Genomic DNA, 25,660 nt, shown 5'->3' with positions numbered 1-25,660 from the left:
CCAGCTTGGATTCATTCTCTCCGTCGCATTCAGGTACACCTATCAAACGTAAATTTGGTCTTTTCACATAGTCCCACATTTCTTGGAGTCTTTGCTCATTCCTTTTTATCCTTTGTTCTCTAATCTTGTCTTCTTGTTTTATTTCATTAAGTTGGACTTTGACCTCTGATATCCTTTCTTCTGCTTGAACAATTTGAGTGTTTAAACCTGCGCATACTTCTTGGGAATTCCTGTATTGTATTCTTCAGTTCCATTAATTCACTCATACTCCTCTCTAAGTTGTCTATTCTCAATAGGATTTCATCAAACCTTTTTTCAAAGTTCTTAGTTTCTTTATGTTGGGCTACAACATGTTCTTTTAACTCACAGAAATTTCTTATTATCCATTCCCTGAAGTGTGATTCTGTTATTGGGATGCGCTCATTCTCCATCAAGCCTTGTTCCATTGTTGATGTGGAACTGTGATCATCTTTAGAGGGAAAGGCGTTCTGATTTTGAGTATTCTCAGCCTTTTTACGCTGGTTTCTTCCCATCATTGTAAATTTATCCTCCTGTCGTCTTTGAAATTACCAACTTTCAGATTATGTCTCTTGAGTGGACGTCCAAGTTGTTAGTTCCCAGGGCCAGAACAGCGGCTTTAAGACTGATGGTGCTTTTCTGCCCAGGATTCTCCTGTCTGGCTTCCTTCTTGTGTCCGTAATAGGCAACTCTGCCTTCCCAGGGCTCCAAACCTTGGTCAGAAGGGGAACCAGTCTCGTTTACTCTGTGCTGAGAGCTGCTGTGCCGCACCGAGGTGCCATCACAGCCGATGCGCCGGCCTCAGGAGTCATGCCAGGGACCCGTGTGGGTCCTCCAAACCTTGGTTGGAAGGGGAGCCAGCTCTGTTTACTCTGCTCCGAGAGCTGCCGCACGGAGGTGCTGGCGAAACCGCTGCGCCGGCCACAAGAGTTGCGCTGGCGACCCGTGTGACTCCTCCACTGGGGTTCTTCTGCTCCGTGAGTGACCCAAATTTGTCTGAAAGTGTGGTGTCCTCTAGTTCTCTGTGCTTCCACTGAGAGCTGCAATCCCGAGATGTTAGCGATTGGCCATCTTGGATCGTTCCCCTCTGATGGAATTTTTTAAAAGGTACAAAGACAAATCCACCACTGCCAACAAACAGATTTTCAGAATATGTTCCAGGTGTATTCACTCTGACTTCTTACAACATCTTTGCCAGCTGCTCAGTGCTCCAATAATCATGAATACTTGCAGAGATCACCCAAGAACGAGACAAAATTGTATCAAGGTTAAATTAACCATTCTATTCTCTATTTTACCAAATGCTTAATAAAGAAGATGACAGTGGTAGGGGCAAGAAGTAAGGCTGATTAGGCCTGGTGGGGCCCCAAAAGCAGGAAGCCATGATCAATTCTGGAGTAGGACAGTTATGTAAGAGTAATCCAGGTTTGCTTTTCTTTGTCGTCTTTTTTTTTTTTTGAGAGAGAGAGGGTCCCACTATGTTGTCCAGGATGGCCTCAAACTTCTAGGCTCAAGAGATCCTCCTGCCTTGGCCTCCTCAGTTGTTGGGATGTGCCACTGCACCCAGTTTAGGCTTAAAGTTTTAAATGATAAAACTTGCAACTTACTTTTTAAGAAGCTAACTATCTTTGTTTATTTTATTAGTCAAGCTAGGAAAAATACTCATTACTTACAGTCATCCAAAGTACCATTTCTCAGTGGATCATCCACTTTCCTCACCATACCTGGCCCTATCGTGACTTCTGTTTCCAAAAACCAAATTCACTCTTAGCTGAAAAAGACTCTGAGGATACTGAAAAGAATGAGTCACAGACTCTCTGAAGGAAATTCAAAAAAGTAGTTCCGAAAATATTTTGAAAAATGACAGTGTCATGGGGAAGAGTATGCAGGCAGGCTTCCATGGCGATGACTTTGAAGGCAAATGCCACTCACTTTGGTGCATAAGAAGTTCTGGTGTGTGTATTAACAATCAGCCCTGTTATTTTTTAGTCATATGTCACGAAAGAATCTAGCTTTTAATATTATGGTATAAAAGACACCATTTATATATAATATGTAGTATTATATACTTTCTTCATTGATTTTTAATCCAAGTAGTAACCATGCATCTGTGAAATGCTCAGTGCTGTTAAAACCACTGTGAGGATAAAGAATAAGAACAGGGAAACTCCAAACTTTGAGCTGTACACATCGGTAATGGCCAAGCTGAAAGCCCAATGTAGACCACGCAACCACACTTCCCAAGAAAGACATGCCCAGCCATGTCTACATAGGATCCAATTCCACTTCTCTGTTCTTCAACACTGTCTCTATTTCAGCCTGTTAATCTTTCCCATTTCTAAATTTCTCATGTAACATTCATTATCTAAACAACACAATTTATTATTTGATTCTAAATCATGTACTATTTTATAGTTCATTTTTAATGCATGAGTTTCATGTTCCTACTCTAGATATTCCAAAAATATTTAGACTTTAGAGACTGTACATATACCAAGAAACTATCCTACTGTACTGCAAATAATATGAAATAAAGGTAGATGGATAAATCCGAATAAGAATATATGGCACAAAGGAGTGGGTTACTCTAAGATTAGAAGAACTAACATATAAAGCAAACAGTTATCATTACTTTAATTCTGAATTAAGCTATTACTGGGGCAAACTGCTAATAAGTTTATAAATATTATGTGGCAGTAATAGATTGGATTCAGGGAAAGAAGCTACTTAGAAGAAAACTTTTCTTCCTTTAACAGACTTTTATATTTTCATTATGTAAAATTTGTGAAAAACAGGTCTATGATATTAGTGAACCATTATCTAGCATTATTAAGGAATAAGGTGTTCATGTAAGTAAATTAATAAAGTACGTAAATCTTAGTCCTTTATGCAATAACTTTGTCACACACACACACACACACACACACATTTACATATGCTCTTTATTGGTTCTATATGACTTTTAGGATTTTTTTTTTCTAATTTAGTAAAAAATGATGTTAGTATTTTGATAGGAAATGCAGTGAGTCTGTAGACTGCTTTGGTACTTTGAGCAGTAAGGTCTTTTCCATGATATTGAATCTTCCAATCCATGAGCATGGGATGTGTTTCCATTTGTGTCATGTATGATTTCTTTCAACAGTGTTTTGTAGTTCTCCCTGTAGGGATCTTTTACCTTCTTGGTTAAGTACATTCCTAGGTATTTTATTGTTATTATTATTTTGCAGGTATTGTAAAAACGGTAGAGTTCTTGATTTGATTCTCAGCTTGGTCACTGTTGGTGTATAGCAGTGCTACTGATTTGTGCACACTGATTTTGTCACCCAAGACTTTACTGATATGGTTTGGCTGTGTCCCCACCCAAATCTCATCTTGAATTGTAATCCTCAGAATCCTATCTAGGGAGAGACCTGGTGGGAGGTGATTGGATCATGGGGGCAGTTTCCCCATGCTGTTCTGGTGATAACAAGTGAGTTCTCACAAGATCTGATGGTTTTATAAGGGGGTCTTTCTTCTTCTTTGATCTCACTCTGCTCTTTCTTGCCACCATGTGATAAGGTCCAAGCTTGCTTCATCTTTGCCTTCCACCATGATTATAAATTTCCTGAGGCCTCCCCAGCCACAAGGAACTGTGAGTCAATAAATCTCTTTCCTTAATAAATTAACCAGTCTTGGGTATTTCTTTATGGCAGTGTAAAAATGTACTAACACAGTTAATTGGTACTGAGGTAGTAGAGCACTGCTATAAAGATACTTAAAAATGTGGAAGCAACTTTGGAACTAGGTAATGGGCAGAGGTTGGAATAGTTTAGATGGCTCAGAAAAAGATAAGAATATGTGGGAAAGTTTGGACTTCCTAAAGACTTGTTGAATGGTTTTGGCTAAAATGCTGATAGTGATATGAACAATGAAGCTCAAGCCGAAGTGGTCTCAGATGAACATGAGAAACTTATTGGGAACTGGAGCAAAGGTCCCTCTTGCTATGCTTTAGCAAAGGGACTGGTGGCATTTTCCCCTGCCCTAGAGATCTGTAAAACTTTGAACTTGAGAGAGATGATAGGGTATCTGGTGGAATAAATTTCTAAGCAGCAAAGTGTTCAAGACATGACATGCGTGCTCTTAAAAGCATTCAGTTTTATGCATTCACAAAGAGATGGTTTGAAATTGGAACTTATGTTTAAAAGGGAAGCAGAGCATAAAAGTTTGGAAAATTTGCAGCCTGATGATGTGATAGAAAAGAAAAACTCATTTTCTGGGGGAGAAAATCAAGCCTGCAGCAGAAATCTGCATAGGTAATGAGGAGCCAAAACAATGGAGAAATTACCTCCAGGCCATGTCAAATTGTCTCCAGGGCATGTCAGAGTTCTTGCCAGCAGCCCCTTTCATCACAGGTGTGAAGGCCTAGGAGGAAAAATGGTTTCATGGGCCAGGCCCAGGGGCCCCACTACTCTATGCAGCCTTGAGACATGGCAGTCTGAATCCCAGCCATTTCAGCTCTAGTTGTGGCTAAAAGGGGCCAAGGTACAGCTTGGGCCATGGCTTCAGAGGGTGCAAACTCCAAGCCTTGGTGGCTTCTACGTGGTGTTGGACCTCGGTGTACAGAGGTCAAGAATTGAGGTTTGGGAATCTCTGCCCAGACTTCAGAGGATGTAACGGAAATGCCTAAATGTCCAGGCAGAAGTCTGCTGCAGGAGCAGAGCCCTCATGGAGAACCTCTGCTAGGGCAATGCGGTAGGGAAATGTGCGGTTGGAGCCCCTATAGAGTCCCCACTGGAGCACTGCCTAGTGGAGCTGTTACAAGAGGGCCACTCTCCTCCAGACCAAAGAATGGTAGATCCATTGATAGCTTGTACCATGCACCTGGAAAAGCCACAGACAGTCAACATCTGCCTGTGAAAGCAGCTGAGAGGAGGGCCATAATCTGCAAAGCCACAGGACAGTGCTGCCCAAGACCATGGGAGCCCATCTCTTGAATCAGTGTGACCCGGATGTGAGACATGGAGTCAAAGGAGATCATTTAGGAGTTTTAAAATTTAATGACTACCCTGCTGGGTTTCAGATTTGCATGGAGCCTGCAGCCCCTTTGTTTTGGTCAATTTCTCCTATTTGGAACAGGAGCATTTACCCAATGCCTGTTCCTCCCTTGTATCTCAGAATTAACTTGCTTTTGGTTTTACAGCCTCCTTAGGTAGAAGAGACTTGCCTTGTCTCAGATGAGACTTTGGACTTGGACTTTTGGGTTAATGCTGGAATGAGTTAACACTTTGGGGGACTGTTGAAAAGGCATGACTGTGTTTTGAAATGTGAGGACATGAGATTTGGGAGGGGCCAGGGGCAGAATGATATGTTTTGGCTCTGTCCCCACCCAAATCTTACCTTGAAGTGTAATCCCCATAATCTTGGTTTGTAATCTCCATGTGTCTAGATAGAGACCTGGGGAGGTAACTGCATCATGGGGGCAGTTTCCTCTATGTAGGGAACTATTAGGAGAACATAATAGTGAGTTCTCATAAGATCTGATGTTTTTATAAGGGGCTCTTTCCCCTTCACTCTCTGCTCTCTCCTGCCACCTTGTGAGAAGGTCTAAGCTTGCTTCACCTTCACCATCTGCCATGATTATAAGTTTCCTTAGGCCTCCCCAGCCATGCAGAACTATGAGTCAACTTGATTTTTAAAAAGTTATTGAGACTTGTTTTAGGCCTATCATATGGTTTATCTTGGAGAATATTCAGGTTGGATGAGAAGAATGTATATTCTATAATTCTTGGGTAGACTGTTTTGTAAATATTTGTTATGTCCATTTGTTCTAGAGTGCAGCAAAAGTCCTGTCTTTGTTGACTTTCTGCCTTGATCTGTCTAGTGCTGTCAGTGGAGTGTTGGAAGTCCCCCACTGTTACTGTGTGCACATATCTCTTTACTTAGATTTAAGAGCAATTGTTTTAGGAATCTCAGAGCTCAAGAGTTAGGTTCATATTTATTTAGGACTATAATACCTTCTTGTTGGATTGATCCTTTTATCATTATATAATGCCCTTCTTTGTCTTATTTTTTTTTTTTTTTTAACTGTTGCTTTAAAGTCTGTTTTATCTAAGAATAGCTACTCCTGCTCACTTTTAGTTTCCATTTGCATGGAATATCTTTTTCCACCCCATTACTTTGAGTCTATATATAAATCCTTACATGTTAGGTAAGTCTCTTAAAGACAGCAGATAATGTGGTTTGCAATTTTTTATCCATTCTGCCAATCTGTATCTTTTACATGGAGTGTACAGACCACTCAACATTAATATTGAAATGTGAGGTACCGTTCCAGTCATCATGTTGGTTGTTTTCCAGATACTCTGTTTTCTTAATTGTGTTATTGTTGTACAGGCCCTGTGAGTTTTATGCTTTCAAGAGGTTCTATTCTGGTACATATCTACCTTTTGTTTTATGATTTAGAATTCCTTTTAGCATTTCTTGTAGGGATGGTCTGGTAGTGACAAATTCCCTAAGCATTTGCTTGTCTGAAAAAGAATTTATTTCTCCTTCATTTATGAAACAGTTTTGCTGAATACAAAATTCTTGGCTAACAGTTATTCTGTTTAAGGATGTTAAAGATAAGACCCTACTCCCTTCTGGCTTGCAAGGTTTGTGCTCAGAATTCTGTTAGTCTGATAGGTTTTCCCTTACAAGTTACCTAATGATTTTTTTACTGCTCTTAGAATTCTTTCCTCCATGTTGACTTTGGATAGCCTGATAACTATATGCCCTGGTGATATCCTTTTTGCAATGAATCTCTTAAAAGCTCTTTTTTAAAATTAAAGAACCATTTTCTTTGTGGGTGCATAGTAGGTACATATGGGGTACCTGAAATGTTTCGATAGTGGCATGCAATGTAAAATAAGCACATCATGGAGAATGGGGTATCCATTCCCTCAAGCATTTATCCTTTGAATTACAATCCAATAATGCTCCTCAAGTTATTTTAAAATGTACACTTAAGTTATTATTAACTATAGTATCCTTGTTGTGCTATCAAATAGTAGGTCTTATTCATCCATTCATTCATTCTTTTTTGACAGTCTTGCTCTGTCAGAGACTGTCACCCGGGCTGGAGTGCAGTGGTGTGATCTCAGTTCACTGCAACCTCTGCCTCCTGGGTTCAAGCAGTTCTTGTGCCTCAGCCTCCCAAGTAGCTGGGACTACGAGCATGTGCCATCGCACCTGGCTAATTTTACACTTTTTAGTAGAGAGAGGGTTTCACCATATTGGCCAGGCTGGTCTCAAACTCCTGATCAAGTGATCCACCTGCCTCAGCCTTTTTTTTTTTGTACTCATTAACCAACCCTACTTCCCCATCACTGCCTTCCCTGCCTGCCCCACCCCCAACACCCAACTACCCTTCCCAGCCTCTGGTAACCATTCTTCCACTCTCTGTGTCCATGAGTTCAATTGTTTTGGTTTTTAGATCCTACAAATAAATAAGAATATGTGATGTTTGTCTTTCTGTGCCTGGTTTAATTCACTTGACATAGTGATCTCCACTTCCACCTATGTTGTTGCAAATGATTGGATCTCATTCTTTATTATGACTGAATAGTATTCCATGTATATGTACTACATTTTCTTTATCCACTCATATTTTGATGGGCACTTAAGTTGCTTCCCAAATCTTAGCTATTATAAATAGGGCTGCAACAAACACAAGAGTGCGGTTATCTCTTTGATATACTGATTTCTTTTCTTTTGGATACATACCCAGCAGTGGAATTGCTGGATCATATGGTTCCTAGGAGTTCTTTGAGCTTCTTGTATTTGAGTATCTATATCTCTAGCAAGACCAGGGAAATGTTCCTCAATTATCCCCTCAAATAAGCTTCCCAAACTTTTTGCTGTCTCTTATCCCTCAGGAACACCAGTGATTCTTAGGTTTGGCCATTATAATCCCATATTTCTTGGAGACTTTGTTCATTTCTTTGAACTCTTTTTTCTTTATTTTTGTATGATTGGGTTAATTTGAAAGCCTTGTCTTTGAGCTCTGAAAGTCTTTCTTCCACTCTGTAGAAGAAAGCCTATTGTTAACACTTTCCACTGAATTTTGTAATTCTTTGAATGTGTCTTTCAACTCTGGAAGTTCTGATTGGTTTTTCTTTAAAATATCTATCACTTTAGAGAAAATTTCATTCACATCTTGAATAGTTTTCAAACTTCTTTATGTTGTTTTTCACCTCTCTCTTGTATTTCCTCTAGTAGTTTAACAATCAGTCTTCTGCATTTTTTATAAAAAGGTATTTAAAAGGTATTTTATCTTGGTTTAGATCCATCACTAGACAGAACCTGTCTATAGAACCCTGTTTTGTCATTTTGTGAGAATTAGTTTTCTGTTTACTTCTCATTTGGGTAGAAATATGTAGAATGCTTCAGATTTGCACGTAAGCCTTGTGCAGGGGCCATGCTAATCTTTACTGTATCTTTCCAATATTAGTATATATGCTGCTGAAGTGAGCACTGACTCAATTGTTTTGAACAGAAAATCTTTTATAAAGTGTTCTACAGAATATACTGCCTTCTAAGCAGAGGACACAGAACCTAAAACAAACAGCCTTTCCTTGATAAGTTACTAATATTTATTAATAATCTGCATTACATATTAAATTTCTACTTCTTTTTTGGATTTTCCGTCAGCTCCTCTTCATGGCCATCACTGAACATATACTCTTCCTATCTCTACAGCAAGTAGGTTCATCTATTGGAACCAGAAAAGCAATTAAACAACCTTGTAAGGCATTACTCTAAATAAGAATAGGTTGTGAGTGAAATCCTGAAACTGCCTGAGGAAAGAGAGCATAGCCTTAGTGCTTAAGCTCATTATATCTGTTTCTAGTGTTTGTTTTTATTTTAAAACTATGTTTTCAGTTTTGTGGTTGTGTAAGGTTGAGTTGACAGGAAATCTGACTTCTGCATCAGATATATATATATAGCCAGGTCTTCAGGTGGGCTGTCAGAGAACTTCAAAGGACTCACTGACATATTTATTGAGATTTTTCTACGGACCAAGCACAGTAGGTTTGGAGATGAGTAAAACACTGTATCTCCCACAAAGAGACTGCAATCTAGCTGGCAAGATAGGCCCATGTACCGCTAACTCACTGAAGGATGAGTAAGATGATAAATGGGAACTAGGATACAGAAGGAAAACCGTATGAGTAGAAACATGTATGGCACACAAATGCCTGGCATCTTAAGAGGTATGTAGAGACTGCTGGGAGTTGAGAAGAATCCATGCAGGAAGATGGATAGGAGATGAGGCAGGAAAAAGAGGGCAAAGCCAGGTCGCTGTGGGCCTTATGTGTGCTGGTGCAAACTTCTGTGACAAGAAAGAAATGCTAAGTCATTTTGAGCATAAATGGTGAAGTGATTACATATGAACTTTAGAAATATATCTCCAGTAGACAGTTTTCTCCCTGGCCTTACAATCTGTCAGACAGTGTCCAACAGAAAATAATACTCACACTTAGCATTGGTGGTCAGAGACTCTTCTCATTTTGTTAATAGAACAGAATATCACTAGGTTTCTAAGTAGCCCTACATTATGGTGTCATATAGACCAAAAAAAAAGTGAGGTTGGCTGGCAAAAATTTTCGCTTTTTAGACAGTGGGTATGATTTAATAGACATAAACTTCTGGCTTTGATTAAGCCCTAATAACATGTATTTAATACTTGGTGTTTCACTAGCTATCAAGCCTCCCACAGGCATGAAAATGCTTTTGGAAGGAAAATGTGACACAGGTGGCCTTTTCATCTCTCAAAAAACAGTATGGCAACTGCTCAAAGCCTTAGTAATAAAGATTCACAAACAAGATAAAGAGACTCACAATGATTTAAATGACCATGTAATATCACAGTTTACTATCATCCTTTTAAAATGCTAATCTAAGTTAAAAGTTTTTTGAACTAATAAGGATATGAAAAAGCTGAACTTCCTAAATTAATACGAGTATTATTTTGACAAAAACTTCATTACAATCCAGTTTCCTGGAAATCTTTACGAAAAGGAAGGAATATCACTTCAGAATTATGCTTATGGATCAATAGAGCTTGTGGTAAACTACATAAATTATATATATATATATATATATGAAAGAAATGTCACTTGCCATCTTTCTACAATACTTAAAACACAGAGTAGCTGTATTACCATAGCTCTAGGCTGGTTTACTAATTCCAAAATCAATGCATTGTTGTAGTAACAAATCTGATTTACATTTCTCAGAGTTTATAAGGTAAGTTAACTCAGTAAACAGAATAATTTTAAAATATGCATACATTTTAAGTTTTACTGTACGTGAACAAATGTGTAAAAAGGAATAACGGATCTCGAAATGGCTTTAGTGTGTTTTGGGCTAGTTCTATTTAGTAAAGTTCAGTTTTTAAGTTAATAATAAAAGGGAACCTGCACAACCACGAGTACGTCTCAAATATTTACGCCTTAGCACGGTGGAAGTATATTGTAGTTTGACCATCTTTACATGCATTAAGGATACATACTTGGTTAAAGAAATACATGAACTGACACGCAGTAAGAGGAAGAAGTGGAACACAGAGTGGAAGCAGAACCTATAATCTCTGAAAAAACACACAGTTAAAGAATAAGATGAATTTCAGAATGATATTGTTTCATTACCTGAAGCTTTTTTCCTACTCCCAGAAAATTTTGCTTTTCCTGGACATTTTAAAAGGACAAACATAGGGGGCAAGACATACTAGTAAGGGCAAAGGAAAAAAAAATCAATTTCCATAAAAGGGTTTAAGCTGAGATCAGGTAAATTAAATTGTATGGGCCTAAGAGAAACATATTTTGAGATCTGGGATTATTAAAAGTCATTGTTTGTGACTAAGTCATTTGTTTAATGGAAGCATAAAGTTGAGTTATGAGTTAAACATTTACAGAATCTCACTGCAAAATAGAATCTCAGAGATAACTAACTTCCTTATTTTGGGTGAGGAAACAAGAGTCAGCTTGCTCAAGTACACTCTTGGTTTATGGCAGAGACAGGACTTGACCTCTGCTTTTTTCCCTATTAATTATACCATGTTGGTGCTGCTCAATTACTATTTTATATAAAAGTTTGTGGGAGAAAATCCCAAATTTATCTTTTCAATTCCAATTTCTTCTCTCTCTCTCTCTGTGTGTGTGTGTGTGTGTGTGTATTGACTGCACCATCAATAAAATCAAATCCATGAGACAGCAGTAAGTGTTATAAAGCGATGCACTTAGCTCAGGCACAAGACCCTTCTCTTGCCTTGTTCAGAAGGAAATAAAAGCCATAACCCATTTTTGACTCATAATCTTGGGGAGGGCAATATACAATAGTTTCAAAGTATCCATTTCTGACTCACTAGACCTCATTAATTTAAAATGAAAATGTTTAGTGCTTCCTTCATTAAAACCTAACAGAGTTTCTTAGGTGATTTTAAAGTAGGAGAGAGAAGAGGAAATCAGGTAGAACAGTGTGGAAACATGCTAACTGCCTTCTATCAGAGGACAAATATACTTTTAAATTCTGCAAGTTCAAAACAAGTAATTGTCTAATATGAAATCTCACTGGAAGCTTGGTCATGTTTCAAGTAGCAAAAGTTATTTACGTAGAGGTCTAGGTCGGGTGCAGTGGCCCACGCCTGTAATCCCAGCACTTTTAAGGCCGAGGCAGGCAGATCATGAGGTCAGGAGATTGAGACCATCCTGGTTAACACAATGAAACCCTGTCTCTACTAAAAATACAAAAAAATAGCTGGGTGTGGTGGCACACGCCTGTATTCCCAGCTATTCCGGAGGCTGAGGCAGGAGGCTGAACCCAGGAGGCAGAGGTTGCAGTGAGCCAAGATTGTGCCACTGCATTCCAGCCTGTGTGATAGAGCAAGACGCTGTCTCAAAAGAAAAAAAAAAAAAGTCCAAAGTGATCAAGTCTGATATTCTTAATCTAGCACAGTCAGAGATTTCAAAATGTTAAGTCACCAAAAATGAGGGGTGCTGCTGAGAAATATCCAGAGTCATCGACCTGAGCCAAAAGGAAAATTGTTTCTTTAAAATATTCAGCTATGAAGGCTAATGTGAATAGAAACCCTGCATATGACATTTGTATAGAGCAGTCTTTTCAAATGGAATAAAGAACAGAAGCTCAGTAAAAGTTCAATGCCATCTTCTTTAAGCTTCAGATCTGTTAGTAGACTAGGACCTCTCAGATTTTACAAGATATTTGTTTACACACAAAAGACTAAAGAAAAACTGTAAACCTCTTAACACTAATAATTAGATGGATGGATGAATATATATTGTTTTAAGTTAAATTAAAAACTCAAAACTACTTTTTTTTTTTTTTTGAGACAGAGTTCTGCTCTTGTTGCTCAGGCTGGAGTACAATGGAGCAATCTTGGTTCACTGCAACCTCTGTCTCCCAGGCTCAAGCAGTTATCTTACTTCAGCCTCGTGTAGCTGGGATTACAGGTGCTCGCCACCACACCTGGCTAATTTTTTGTATTTTTAATAGAGACAGGGTTTCACCATATTGGCCAGGCTGGTCTCAAACTTCTGACCTCAGGTGATCTGCCCTTCTCGGCCTCCGAAAGTGCTGGGACTACTTTTTAGTAGGAGTCAACATTTTGTTTGTAAAATGATATAGTTTGGTGCATGAGTGAAAGCTTGAATAGGAAACTCATTTTGTTAATGGCAGCCCTGGATTACATTTCATTCAGGAGATAAAAAATAAATATCCAAAACCCTGACATTTCTCAGTATCTCCAAAACAAAATCCAAGTAAAAGATATGCAAATTAATAACTCAGTTACTAGCTCTTGCATAAAAGAGGAGCACAAATTACTCAGCGATATGAGAAGTTAGGGTGGAAAATAATCAATTCACTGATAATTCTGACATTTCAAACCTTTGATAATTAGAATTCTTTCCGAACTCTGAGAAGTATTGAAAGGCTGCTTATACTGATCAAGAAGAGTTGTCAGTAAAATTAGAACTTCCTTACATATCTAGTCAAATATAAAAACCTAAAATATCACAGTCAAGTGATAAAACTTACTTCATAAAATAATTTCATCTTAAAAATCTCTGGGGAAAACACTTAGATTTCTATATAATTTTCTGTTTCATCAAAAATAGTCCTAATTACATGAGCAATTTTTAAGAAGTCTTAATCTCAAATAGCAGAAACAGGAGTATGGAGGTTTTAAATATTATCAATGTGATAAACATTTCAAGACCTAATGGTTCTAAGAGTTGCTGGAACAATCAGTCTGTCAAAATAAACGAGACATCACAACAGTGAAGCAAATGGTCTTACATGCTAATGTTAACACATTTAGTCAAACAGTCAATCAAGAGAATCCTAAGGTTTGCTGTGTTTACTGGGAAAACAAACTCTTCCTAGCAACTGTTTAAATAAATGTTGCAGATGCTACAGACCTTATTAGTGGCCTGTGATTAAAAAAATATGGGTTGCTAATGCTGTATCCTGACTCATCTATTTTCCCATCTGCTAGCAATTCTAACAATATGAACTATCAACAGAATGGCTAACAATTTTCTATGGCAATTTTGGTGCTGAATTGCCTATAGCATTTTTGAGATTTACCAGTGCATGTCTCAGACTGTTTTGAGTTGTTTGTGGCCTTTTTCCCTTAATACTCCATTTTAGCTGAAATTTTTACTGCGTTGAGCAGAACCTTGTTTGGTTTTAGAAAACACTGTTCATGGAGGCTGCCACACATTTTACTAACAATGAGAACAGAAAACACACCAAAGCACTAGTAAAAATCCAGTCAAGTCCACTGATTGGTTTAGAAATACATAAACAGGTAAGGAACCTTTTGCCCATAAGCCTGAGCCACAGGATAACAGGTAGTACTTAAAGTTAAAAAAAGAAAACAATATATTAAGGCATTTACTGATTTAATTTCTGGCACTGAGAAGCACACAAAAAGGGAGCATTCTGGTCAATCCAAACTACTAGAGAGCCTGTTTAAAGAAAACCCTACATATACATTTAAAATATGCATTTACAAAAATAAGATAGTGATAATTTCAGGCACTTGAAACTTACACTATAGAAGAAAAGCTGAATTCCTCACAGTAAAAATGTGATCTTAAAAGCTGCATTTAACATCAAATCTATTGGCAGACTCCCCTTCCCCAAACAGACATTATTTTTCCTGTTCTGAGCTGAGTGGCCCAGGTCTTCAGCTGACTGAATAACTAAAAATATTCTGGGATTACAACTGGAAACTACCATGAATCATTTTGTTTTGGCTGTTTAACTTCAGAGCATCTAGAAGAAACTTAGGATTCTAGATTTTCATTCCCAAAGAAAAGGAAGAATATGGTTTCTTGTGACTACCAGTGAAGGAGAAGGAGAAAGTGCCAATTACTGATTATTTGCAATGTTGAATACTATCCTAAGGTCCTGTACACTACGTCATTGAAGCCTAGCAATCACCTTAGGGGGCAGATATTACGAACCCTCTTTGACAGGTGAGGATGCTCAGAGAGATCAAATGACCCACCCTAGGTCTCTCAACTAGAGGTGCTTATGTAGGCACTCAAAAGCAACATCCAACCCACTTAAATTTGAACTGGAGTCTACAAATAGCTGTTTTCATAGGTCTCCCAAGAACTACAAAGGCACTTCAAAATCCAATGATCATGCTGTGAATCAGTTTTCAAACAAATTGTTTATAGATTAATAATAGAAAAAATTACTTAAAAATCCCAGCTTTCTTATCAGATTGTACCTGGTGAAGCATTTTATTTATAAGCTATCCATGTATTTTAGCCATCACTGGCCATATAAAATAAGTACACACATGTTAATTAAGCATTTTTCTATTTAACCAGCTCTTTAGCCAAAGAAACACGTTTACATAGCCCTTTGGCATATATTTCATAATTTTATCAATAAAAAGAGAGATACTTGGACAAAGCCAATAATAAAATGTGTCCTTCACATTCCAGTGAGACATTGCCTATGTCTGTTCAGACTGTTCCATAGTGAGTTTGGTGCTGTGTTTAGCTTGAATCTAGTGTAGGAGTTACAAACTGATGAGCATTACTACAATTGTCTTGTCCTGGAGAAATCTCGGCTACCCATTTAAAAAAGGAATGATGAAATTTTCATTGCATTCCTCTATGGCAGCTGAGCACCCACTCCTTTTATGCGTTTTCGGTTTCTAGTAAGTAACTTTGCTTATTAAAAATATCAGGAAAAACTTAATTCGGGCACACTTCTGCTATACTGTAAGTTGCTCTAACATTCTAGGCCCAGGACAACAAAATCAGAGTAACTCCAAACCAACCAGTAATTAAACCTTTCTGGATATATTAAGGGCAGATGAAAAATTTTATTAGCTTTGACTGACTTCTTATCCGAGGAATTCTAATTAGCACACTGTATAGTTTAAAAAACCAATGAAGCAATAAATAAGAGGTTAAAAAATTAAGTGATTAACTTTTTTTTTCTATTTCAATTTAAGAAAAATGTATTATATGACAAGTATTTGTTACGGAAAATCACAAACATTACAAAAGTAACAGTGGTTAAAGTATATCTGTAACCAGATTACTGGATTGTCAAAGCTCTATGGAGCAATTTTATAAACTTTTTAATTTTTCTCCAATTACACTCTTTTGGCTATGCAAAGCCAAATTTCCTTGACCTATCCCACAAGAAATCTTGGGATAATTTCACTGATTTCTGGTCTCTTTTATTTATCAGAAGTCAAGACCAATTATAAACTTCAATCTCATATTAAGTGCAAATTTTGCCCTTCCCTTAGCATGTGCTTGCACCAATTTACAGTGGTGAAGGATGATGTCTAAATCTAGAACCTTCTCACCATGTCTTTCTAAGGTCTAGCTCCTCTAGTGCTGGGAGCAGGAAGAAGACAGGATATTATGTAAGTGGTGACTTGTCAGTGGGGTGTGTTTCCCTGGTCTTGCTCTGGTTTGTTTGGTTACTGGTGGTTTGTGCACAGAAAGCGTGTCTATTTCCTGATGTTGTGGTTAATATTATCCTAGTACCCATCCTCTTACAGAGTGGCTGCCCAACGTCTTTTCTCAGTTAGATATTGTCTCCTCTGGCCTGAAAGCCACCTGGGCAGCATTCTGACTTCTGACCTCCACTTTTGGAGTAAAGAGATCATGGAAGTTCTCTACACTCTTCAGGGACTAGTGGGACCCAAGGAAGGTGAGGGGTTCTCTAATCTCTTCTAACTCACTACCCCAATGGTCCTTAGTTATCCTGCAGGCTTTGGCTCTACCTATAGAAGTCTTCAACCTACAAAAATCTTTGGGAGAGAAGCAGACATCAGTGTCTGTGCTAACACACCTTCCAAACTTGCAGGAACTTGAAGGCTCTGCCTTTAGTGGCACACCAGTGGATCTACAGATTCAGCTAGCTCAGTAAGCACCCTGCTGGGGTACCAGGTGACAGGATCCCTTTCCTTCAGGCACCACCATTCTCTGTGAAAGGATTTCTGGAAGGCTCCTTATTTGACTTTAGTTAAGGAGAGGGCTATTTTCTTCCCCTTCCACTAGATATAAATTCCATTTGGATAGGGCCTTTGTCTGGTAAACAGCTACATCTCTAGTGCCTAGAACACTGCCTGGAACATAGCAGGTGCTTAATCAATATTTATTGAATGAATGAAAAACGGTGGGTCTCTTAGTAATCCCTGGAGGGAGGTGGCTGGCTTCAGTTGTTGGAGGCATGTTTAGAATATCGCGTACTTACCACTTGCTGTTTTCAGCTATGGACTCTATTAACAATTCTGTGGCAACAGGAAGTCCCTTTCAACATCATAGTACACATCTATCAACTATTTTAAAAAGTGTGTATGTGTGTGTGTGATGAAGATGGTAAATTTGCTGTTGAAATAAAGCAAAAAGAATATCTGGGAAAATCAGGGTATGTGTATTTTTCAGCATGTTTAATTAATATTACTACATGATAATTCCATGGTCCACTACATGTTTATTCTGCGTGTCTGATGATACATTTATTTCAATAATAACGGGCTCATCCTTTTCTTAGAAAAATGGCTTCTGTCAAAAAATTCTCTATAACGAGAATAAATGCCATAGCTGACTCTTTCGGGAAATATGCATGAAATGAAGTATGCTGTAAGGGCATCGTTCTTACTAATGTCACAATTTTCTGCTTCACTGACATCACAATAATTAGTCTGACAATTTATACTATCTTCATATCATAAAAATGTAAACATTTGTTTGCTAAAAATCTATAGTTTTAAAATAAAAGAGGTTAGCTAAAACCCACAAATCATGCAATTCAGAGGGTAACATAATTTAACAGTGAAGCAGCACCTAGAAATAAACAGGATTCTAATATTTTAGTTTTGAAGCATCTAAATCCACAGTTCATTTAAAACAGCTCAGAAGAAGAATCATGATCTATTAACTATTTTTAAAACAATAAAACTCGAAATATGGCAAAATGTTTCTAAAACACTTAGAAAGCCAAAATAAATTTGATCAAAATTCTGCATTCTCACTTGCCACATAAGCCTTAGAAGATAAAATTTACCAAAAAGGAAACATTTTAGCATTCTCAATTTTAGAATGGCATGATTTGTGGCTCAAACCATATTTAATTTTCTCAGCTACTGACAGAAAAATGTACACATTCAATTAAAACACCCATGAAGGATTCAGATATGTGAAAGGACACAAGAAAAAAGGATACAAGAAAAAAGGATAGGAGGCTCTTACGAAAACGTGTAAAAAACAAAATTGATGTCTACCTTAATAAGCAGTCTGAGTAAACTTAAAAGCAAAACCATCACCTGAATGAAACTGAAGCTGACAGATGCTATTTTCTTTCCATTAATATTTGTTTTAAAATATGTTCAAAAATGATATGAATTTAAGGTTAAACAAGGAAGAGAATGAGAATAAATGAATGTAAGTCTAGCTGAGTATTAACCTAGATGTGTCTTATAGGAGAATAATCAACTTTCAAATGTAAATGTTTCAAATCTTCAACTTTCTGAAGTGAGGGGAGGACGACAGTGTTCATGGGTTATGTCATCATCTTAGACTGGGTGACTAATAGGCAGAAATCATAGAAAATAAAGACGAGGGCTGGGTACTGTAATCCCAGCACTTTGGGAGGTCAAGAGATCAAGACCATCCTGGCCAACATGGTGAAAGTCTATCTCTACTCAAAATACAAAAATTAGCTGGGCGTGGTGGCATGTGCCTGTAATCCCAGCTACTCGAAAGATTAAAGCAGGAGAATCACTTAGAATCCGGGAGGCGGAGGCCACAGTCTACCACTGGACTCTAGCCTGGTGACAGAGTGAGAGTCTACCTCAAAAAAACAAAAAAGAAAGAAAGAAAGAAAAAGAAAAAAAAGGAAAGAAAATAAAGATGAGAAAGTAATATGCCACCATTATTCGCAAACGGCTTAGAGTAAATATTTATTACAAACTAAACTTTGCACACTTGGATGGTTATAATTGAATGGTCCAAAGAGGCTTTTTCTTTGGTGGGGGTGTGGGTGGGGGTGTCTGAGAATGGCAGCACATTCGATTTTTAAACACTGTTTTTTGGGATCAACTAATTTAACAGAGAACATGGCATCAAAATTTTATCTCTAATATTATCTTGCAAAATGAGTATGTTCTCAAATTTTCCTGTAAGTCTTCAGCACTGGGGCTGGACCAAGCTGCACCTTGTAAAGGCAGCAAGGCTTCAGCTTTATCCTCCCTTGAGCCAGTCATCTGCCTTCTGAGCGGCCTCACTACTCAGGTGGATATGGAAGCAGAGGCCGAGTACTGAGGTTGGGGGACTTCACAAAGAATGGCTGATCTTACTAGGAAGCTGGGAGACTGTTGTTGTGAGTAGAAATTTGGGGATCAGAATTTCAGCTCTGGGATGAATGATATACATTAATATAGAGTAGTTTTGCTAGTAAATCTTCACATTTTTATTTTACAAGATGAAATTTCAACTCAGTCTTAAAAAGTCAGTTTTAATAAGGATAAAGGGAAAATGCATCTTTAATTATGACCAAATGAAACACATACTGTTGGTTTACCTCCTGTGGAAAAAGTAATAAAATAGCTACATGGCTGCTGAATTCAATATGCTCTTGAGCAACTTTCCATAAAATGTTAGTAAGTGACTCGACATACACTATTATTCAAGGAAGAGCTTATCCACTGCATAATTATTCTGAAATTGGTTTATGTTCACTTATATGTAACTCTCAATCTGAAATAAATGACTCAGCAGACCTAGTGATGAGCAGCTAATACCTGATACTAATAGATCCTAGAAGTCTCCAAAGCATTCTTAGACAAGAACACTGTGAGTGAAATTTCCTTTCCCTTACTAGATTCAGATTAGAGGTGCAATACCCAAAATGATCAACTAATTTTGAAAAATACTGCGTGCAAAAAAATTACCTTCAAACTGACTCAAATACTGCAAGTTGGTCCACACAACAATGCCCATTTCTGGATACCTATGATTTACCTAAGTTCTTCTAACCTATTTTCAGTTGGGAATGTCCGTTTGAATAAAACTCTTCCTGCTATAGTTCTCTTAACTACAGTGCGATCTTGTGACTCCCTAGCCTTGCCACTGCCAACCCACACATCTCTTCTAATTACCTCCAGTTGTGAGAGACAGGCATAGTCCTAATCATTTTCTTCTCTCAGGTGTGCTCACTGCCTCATCTCACTCATACTGAGTACAAGGAGGCCTTTTAAATAGGCCACCCTCACTCTCACAGTCGTTTCTATAGTCAGAACAGCCAGCTGTGCTGGACCATGCTGTCAAAAGAAGGGAGAGATGACTCTTAAATATTGAGGAAGTTGCCGATTCTGTTAGCTCTCTTTTCATTTTCAATAACCAGAAACTGTCTTTCATTGGTCTTTAGTGTCATCCTTAATTATCTCAACAAATAAGACATTTTTCCTAGACACTTTTGCTAGGGTGACAACAGAAGTTTCCCCAACTCTTGGCAAATCTCTGCTCTAAGCATTAAAAAAAAAATTGTTTATTGACGCTTAAGAGGTAGTGGGTTTTTAACCTTGCAGGGTGACCAAGTGTTGAATATTTGGTAACAATTTTGTAAAATCTTTTACATCCCTTTAAGAAATTAACTGATAGAATACCAAAGGGACAGCAGTGAAAGTAGACTCAGTAAAACAGAATAAAATTAAATGATCCTAAATCAACTGAAATGTAACTGAAGCCTTCTGAATAGGCAGGGGGCTTCTGAAAAGAGTAGGGATTAATGAAGTTAAACAGCTTGACTGGCTCAGAGAGTTTACAAGTTTGTAGAGAATGAGTGGCTTACAGCTCAATCACTGGCTCCTGAAAAGTCAGGAAGTTGGGCCACTATCAGATCAACGGTATCTGAAACCAAGAAACATGAAGCCATTGAGCTCCACGGATATGAACAATGGCATCTACTGAACTCCTCTCACAAGGGCAAGATTTCAACCTCTAAGGTAAGGCTAGGTCGCTGGCTATACAGTACCCTCTGGTGGCCAGAATTGGCACCGCAGATTTTCTGCCTTTTAAGAAAAGAGGCTGGCTTCTTTTTCTAAAAATGCAAAGACATATCATCGGGTTATGTCTTGATAAAGCCATCATAAACTAAAAATATTGTTAAGTCTAAAATGCATGTAATACAGCTAACCTACCAAACATCATAGCTTAGCCTAGCCTAACTTAAACATGCTCAGAACAATATACATTAGCCTTTATTTGGACAAAATCATCTAATACAAAGCCTATTTTATAATAAAGTGCTGAGTATCTCATGTAATTTATTGAATACTGTACTGAAAGTGAAAAAGAATGGCTATACGATTACTCCAAGTACCGTTTATACTGAATGTGTATCACATTCATATTGCTAAAAACTAAGTGGAACCATCATATGCTCTGTCTGTAATTCTAAACCTTTCTAGACAAAGAAGGAATCACCAATTGCACTGCTAGGCTATGGGTAGGTGGTCAACTACCTACTAGGTGTAAATATAGAAAATGTTCCTCTGAATGTGTTTAGAATCCCAGGGGTCCAGCTACTTAAATTAAACAATCTGGTGAGTACTTAACTATTTAAAATTTAATTATTTGTAGGCACTTACTTTACAAGAAGTATTCTTATATATATATTCACATTGCTATAAATATGCACATAATAGCTAACATGGACTGAGTGCTTACAACTGGCAGACACTATGCTGTTATTTAATAGGCAATAAATCTACAAATTAGTATTATTAGTATCACCATTTTTCAGCGTTTAAGTTTTCAGAGGCACCAAGAGTTTGAACTTTAAGACATTTAGCTAATAAAAAATGTGGCCAGGATTTGAATCCAAGGGAACCGAATTTCGGAGCTGGCACTCTTAAACACTATACAATGTGGTTAAAGATGTAAGTTTACCAGCCATAATAAAATTTTCCAAATAATAGTTTCCTAAAAATTTTAAATTAAGTTCAGATTAGTATAGAGACTTGCAAGTCAATGATGCTTGAAAACAAAAACCCTGTGCCAGCTGAGTGTTCATTTCCTAGAATGTCTACTTACGTATACCTTATGGTGGAGAGAGGAGTTTATAATTGGCCACAGAGCTGAGACCTAATATTTTCCAAATCATAATATATTTTACAGTACTTCACAATTTACAAAGCATGTTTACATATATTGCATTACATTAACCTCACAATAACGTTATGAAATGGGGCAGATAACTCTGTAAACAGGCATTATTCTTAACTTTACAGATGATTAATGAGGCTTAGAATGGTAAGTCATTTCCTTAAATAACACAATTCTCTCAAAATCTCACATGTTCCAAAAGATTGAATACATTATGAATTAATGATCGAATGCATTACAAATCAGCTTATCAATCTTTATAATCTATAGTCTATAGTCTTTATCATGTCACATAAAATTAAAAAATTTCTCACAATAAACCAAAAGAAAATTTTACTTCATTTTATTTCTGCTTTGTCTACAATAAATATTATAATTCAACAGTAATTACTATTGTTGAACTAGCAAAAACCCACATAAGAAAACAAAAATCTGAACATGATAAGCTATAGGAAGGAGAATGGGAACAAGTATGGATCATAAAATCCAGAGTTAGCAGCAAAATGGTCCAGAAATTATAAGTGCTTTATGTGATCAATGATTACTCTGCATTTTTGTAATTCACTTGTAAAGTGCCTTCACCAATTTCTTACTCTTTTATAATCCCTAAGAGTTCACTGGGAGACAGTAACAGCCTTTACATGGCAGATGAAGAAGAACATTTTGAAAGTACTATAAAATTATTTTTGTTTAAAAGAAAAAATTTTGTTATTCTAATCATAATACAAAGCCCCATATTCTTTCTGAATATAAGCAATGGCATTTACAAACATTCCTACTGCACCCCCTGTTGTAATGAACTGCCTCCACTTACAGACTGGATCACCCTCAAGTAGTCTCTCAGAAACCTGTCTACACAGTTAGCTTCTTTCTCTTGTGCATCTTCAAACTCTCTTCGTCTTTAGCATCAACATGATATACTTTTTGATATTTCTCATTTTAAACTTTTACTACTCTTTCTTAAGGAAACTCTGCCTTGACTCACACTCACCCCTCCAGTTGTCACAATTCCATCTTTTAAACTGGCAATCAAATTTCAACTTGCTCCAAACGCTTCTGCTCCCCTAACGCTCTCTGAACTCCTCTTGTTAGGTCGCCAAAGTTAAATGAATTCTTTTTAGTTTCTATGTTATTTGGCCCCTCCAGCTGTACCTGATACTTTGTCCACACCTTTCCTTCTTGAAACCTCCTTCTCTTGACTCATACAACACCATGCTCTCTTTTCTCCTAACTTTATGGTCAGTTTTCAGTCTCCTTTATTGGCTTCTTCTCAACTCCTAAGTGTTAGAAGTACTCAGGACTCTGGAATTTTCACTATATACCCGTTTCCTAGGCAGTTTCATACATGCTCTGGGCTTTAAATACCATCTATCTGATGGTATCTCTAATACAGTTCTGTGTTCTGAGTTCCAGAACTTGGCAATTCTAATTAGATGTCTCATGGATATTGCAATACTCAATATGTCCATATGTAATAGAGACCCTCTAATCTGTTTATCTTTTAACCTTTCCTATTTCACTAAATGGCTCTTCTACCATCCATCTAGTTGCAAATGCTAAGAACCTACCATATTCAAATGTTACCATGCCTTGTGTTCATACTACCTACCAATATGTATTAAATCGATGTCCTCCTTTTCATCTGCTGTCATCTCCCCAGGCAAAGCCCTCTCATCTTGAGCAGCCTGTTTCAATAGCTTCCTAACTAGTTTCCTTCTATCTTTGCTCCCCTCCAATTCACTCTCCATACAGCAGCCAGAATCATTGTTTGAAAATATATACTGGGCCATGTCCTGCCTCTAAGATACATACATGGCTCTTTTTTTTTTTTTTTTGCACATAAAATCTGAGTGTGGCCTTGAATGAATCTAGTCCTGCCTAGCTCTGCAGCTTCAGCTTGTGCCACTCTAGCCATTACTTCTGTTTCCATCATGACTGATTCTCTTTCAGTTTCGCATGTTTACCAAGCTCTTTGCATACTGAATTAGTAGTAAAATGATCCAAAAATAGAGGTTAGGATTAAATGATTACATGCCTTTCCCTTGCTTAGAATGTTGTTCCGCCCTCCCCACTTTGACCTCAGGACTTTTTTTTAATACAGTTCCTTCTACTGAGAATGTCCTTTCCCTCATCTCTGCCTGATGAAGTTCTACTCATCTTTAGGACTGAGCTTAAATGTCATCTTCATCAAGTCTTCCTGTCAAATTTTCCCTATAAGCAGACTCAGTTACTTTTTTCTCCATATATCTAAAGACAATTTTGCATATGTCTCTGTTATAACATTTATCACCATACTGCAATTACTTTTAAAATTTCTGCCACATTAGAACTGTGCAATGTGAGACACCTGAATGTAGGGCTGGGTCTTTTTCTTTAGATTCCCAAATTTAGCAGATGCCTAACATCATCCAATCTGTGACTCATTATTATTCCTTTAAGAATAAGAGCCATCTTGCATGGCAACAACCACTAGTGAAGATTGTACTTATCAACTTGTGTTTATCATCACTGTGGCACACAGACGCTGAGAAATAACAACTCAATATTATTCATTAAAGATGTTACTGTGATGAAGTTTCCTGAAATCTGAGGTCACCTGTTAAACCAAATCCAAAGACTTGAATGTCTCAATTTACTGGTTAGCACAATTCTCAAGCCTCATTAGGAGCCAAAATTCCTATGATTGACATCTTAATGCTGAGGAGGAGCCAGAAGCCTTATGGACTCTCAGGTTCATGCACCTGAAAGGCCCGTGTTTGATCTTCGTCAGAAGTACCAAGAACAGGGGTAAGAAGAGGAGATTGTAGAACTTCCATTGTATAGAAGATAAAAGAGATGGCCTATTTAGCTTACTTCAAAAGCCTTTCATTCTCAAGAACCAGGAAAACAATTTTAGAGCTGACTACAATAGATCTTTTGCTAGACTGTTCTAAAGGGTAATTTTTTAGAAGGTAAAACCGTATTAGCAGAACATTAATCCATAATAAGATTGAATACAAACTGTTAAAGAATAGACTCCATGTAATATTACAAAATTGAGGTCTGAGCTGAAACACGATGCATTTGAAATATTTAAAAATAAAAAGACTATTCTCTGAAGGAGGTCTTTTAAAGCATCGTCTCACATCTACACTATGATAAAAGTCAGCATCAGGTTTAAAGAAGTGAAACAAAACACTGTCACCATGTCCCTATGAGCTCAAACTCTGAGAATTATAAACAGCAGATTTAACAATGACAACCTTTCCATTTTTGCCAAACGCAAAACAAATTATGCTAGTTCCTCCTCCAGCATTTCTTGCTTTTTCTGCCTATGACCTTCTCAGCTCATCTACAAGCAGCACCATTCATTGACTGAACTCTTACTGGACAGTTTGTCATAATTAAATATGGTAAACAGTACCACGATGTTCTAGTTCACTTTAAAGCAAACTATGTAGCACTATAAATTCTATCTGGGCCTTAGATACACTTTGAGGCAAAGGTAGATATACTGGGCAGAGAAAACATCAAGATTTGACTTTTACTCCAACATGAACTTAAGTGTAAACTGAAAGTTTATATTCAAAACATTAGAGAAGAAAAGTTTAATGTAACATGTGTATTCAACGTGACAGTTTCCTCTGTTTTATTCAGATAATTCATTAAAACCAGAGGTATGGAGGGAAGGGGAGAATCAGGCAGTGATTTCCTTATAGTATGGAGGGAAGGGGAGAATCAGGCAGTGATTTCCTTATAGATGTGAAAGCTTGGGAGCAACTCAGTCCAATGCAGAGACTTTTATTGCCCCACAAACTCTAATATTGGGCAGACTTGGGTTTTTACTGGTTAGGTGATGAAAAGTCCAAGGTAATTATCAGGACTAATTAGAATTGCAAAGGGCACTGACATGAGGTCACTGAAATAAAGCTATACTTTATATTTACCAGCAGTCTTAAAGGGCTGTGGGT

The 25,660-nt window shown here is 37.5% G+C and overlaps 1 protein-coding gene and 1 non-coding gene across 8 annotated transcripts in view; both read right to left on the bottom strand.

Moving 5' to 3' along the window:
• Window positions 1-25,660, bottom strand: part of STK3 (serine/threonine kinase 3) — a 352,806-nt gene that overhangs the window by 2,963 nt on the left and 324,183 nt on the right. For 2 of the 7 annotated variants that reach the window (XR_013528198.1, XM_078353476.1), the window contains one exon: window positions 4,343-4,419. The exons of the other annotated variants lie outside the window; for them this stretch is intronic. Coding sequence is in view for 1 of the 2 variants with exons in the window: in XM_078353476.1 (XP_078209602.1) it covers window positions 4,343-4,419 (77 nt within the window). In the remaining variant the exon portion in view is untranslated. The remainder of the gene's footprint in view (window positions 1-4,342; window positions 4,420-25,660) is intronic. 7 annotated transcript variants of the gene reach the window in all.
• LOC118148668 (U6 spliceosomal RNA) lies at window positions 8,403-8,509 on the bottom strand. Its single transcript, XR_004735588.1, has one exon. It is a non-coding gene; the product is annotated as a U6 spliceosomal RNA (small nuclear RNA).

Source organism: Callithrix jacchus, chromosome 16, assembly GCF_049354715.1.
Source record: "Callithrix jacchus isolate 240 chromosome 16, calJac240_pri, whole genome shotgun sequence".
NCBI classification, from domain to species: domain Eukaryota; kingdom Metazoa; phylum Chordata; class Mammalia; order Primates; family Cebidae; genus Callithrix; species Callithrix jacchus.
The sequence above is the reverse complement of the archived record's forward strand: the minus strand, read 5'-3'. Positions and strand labels throughout refer to the sequence as shown.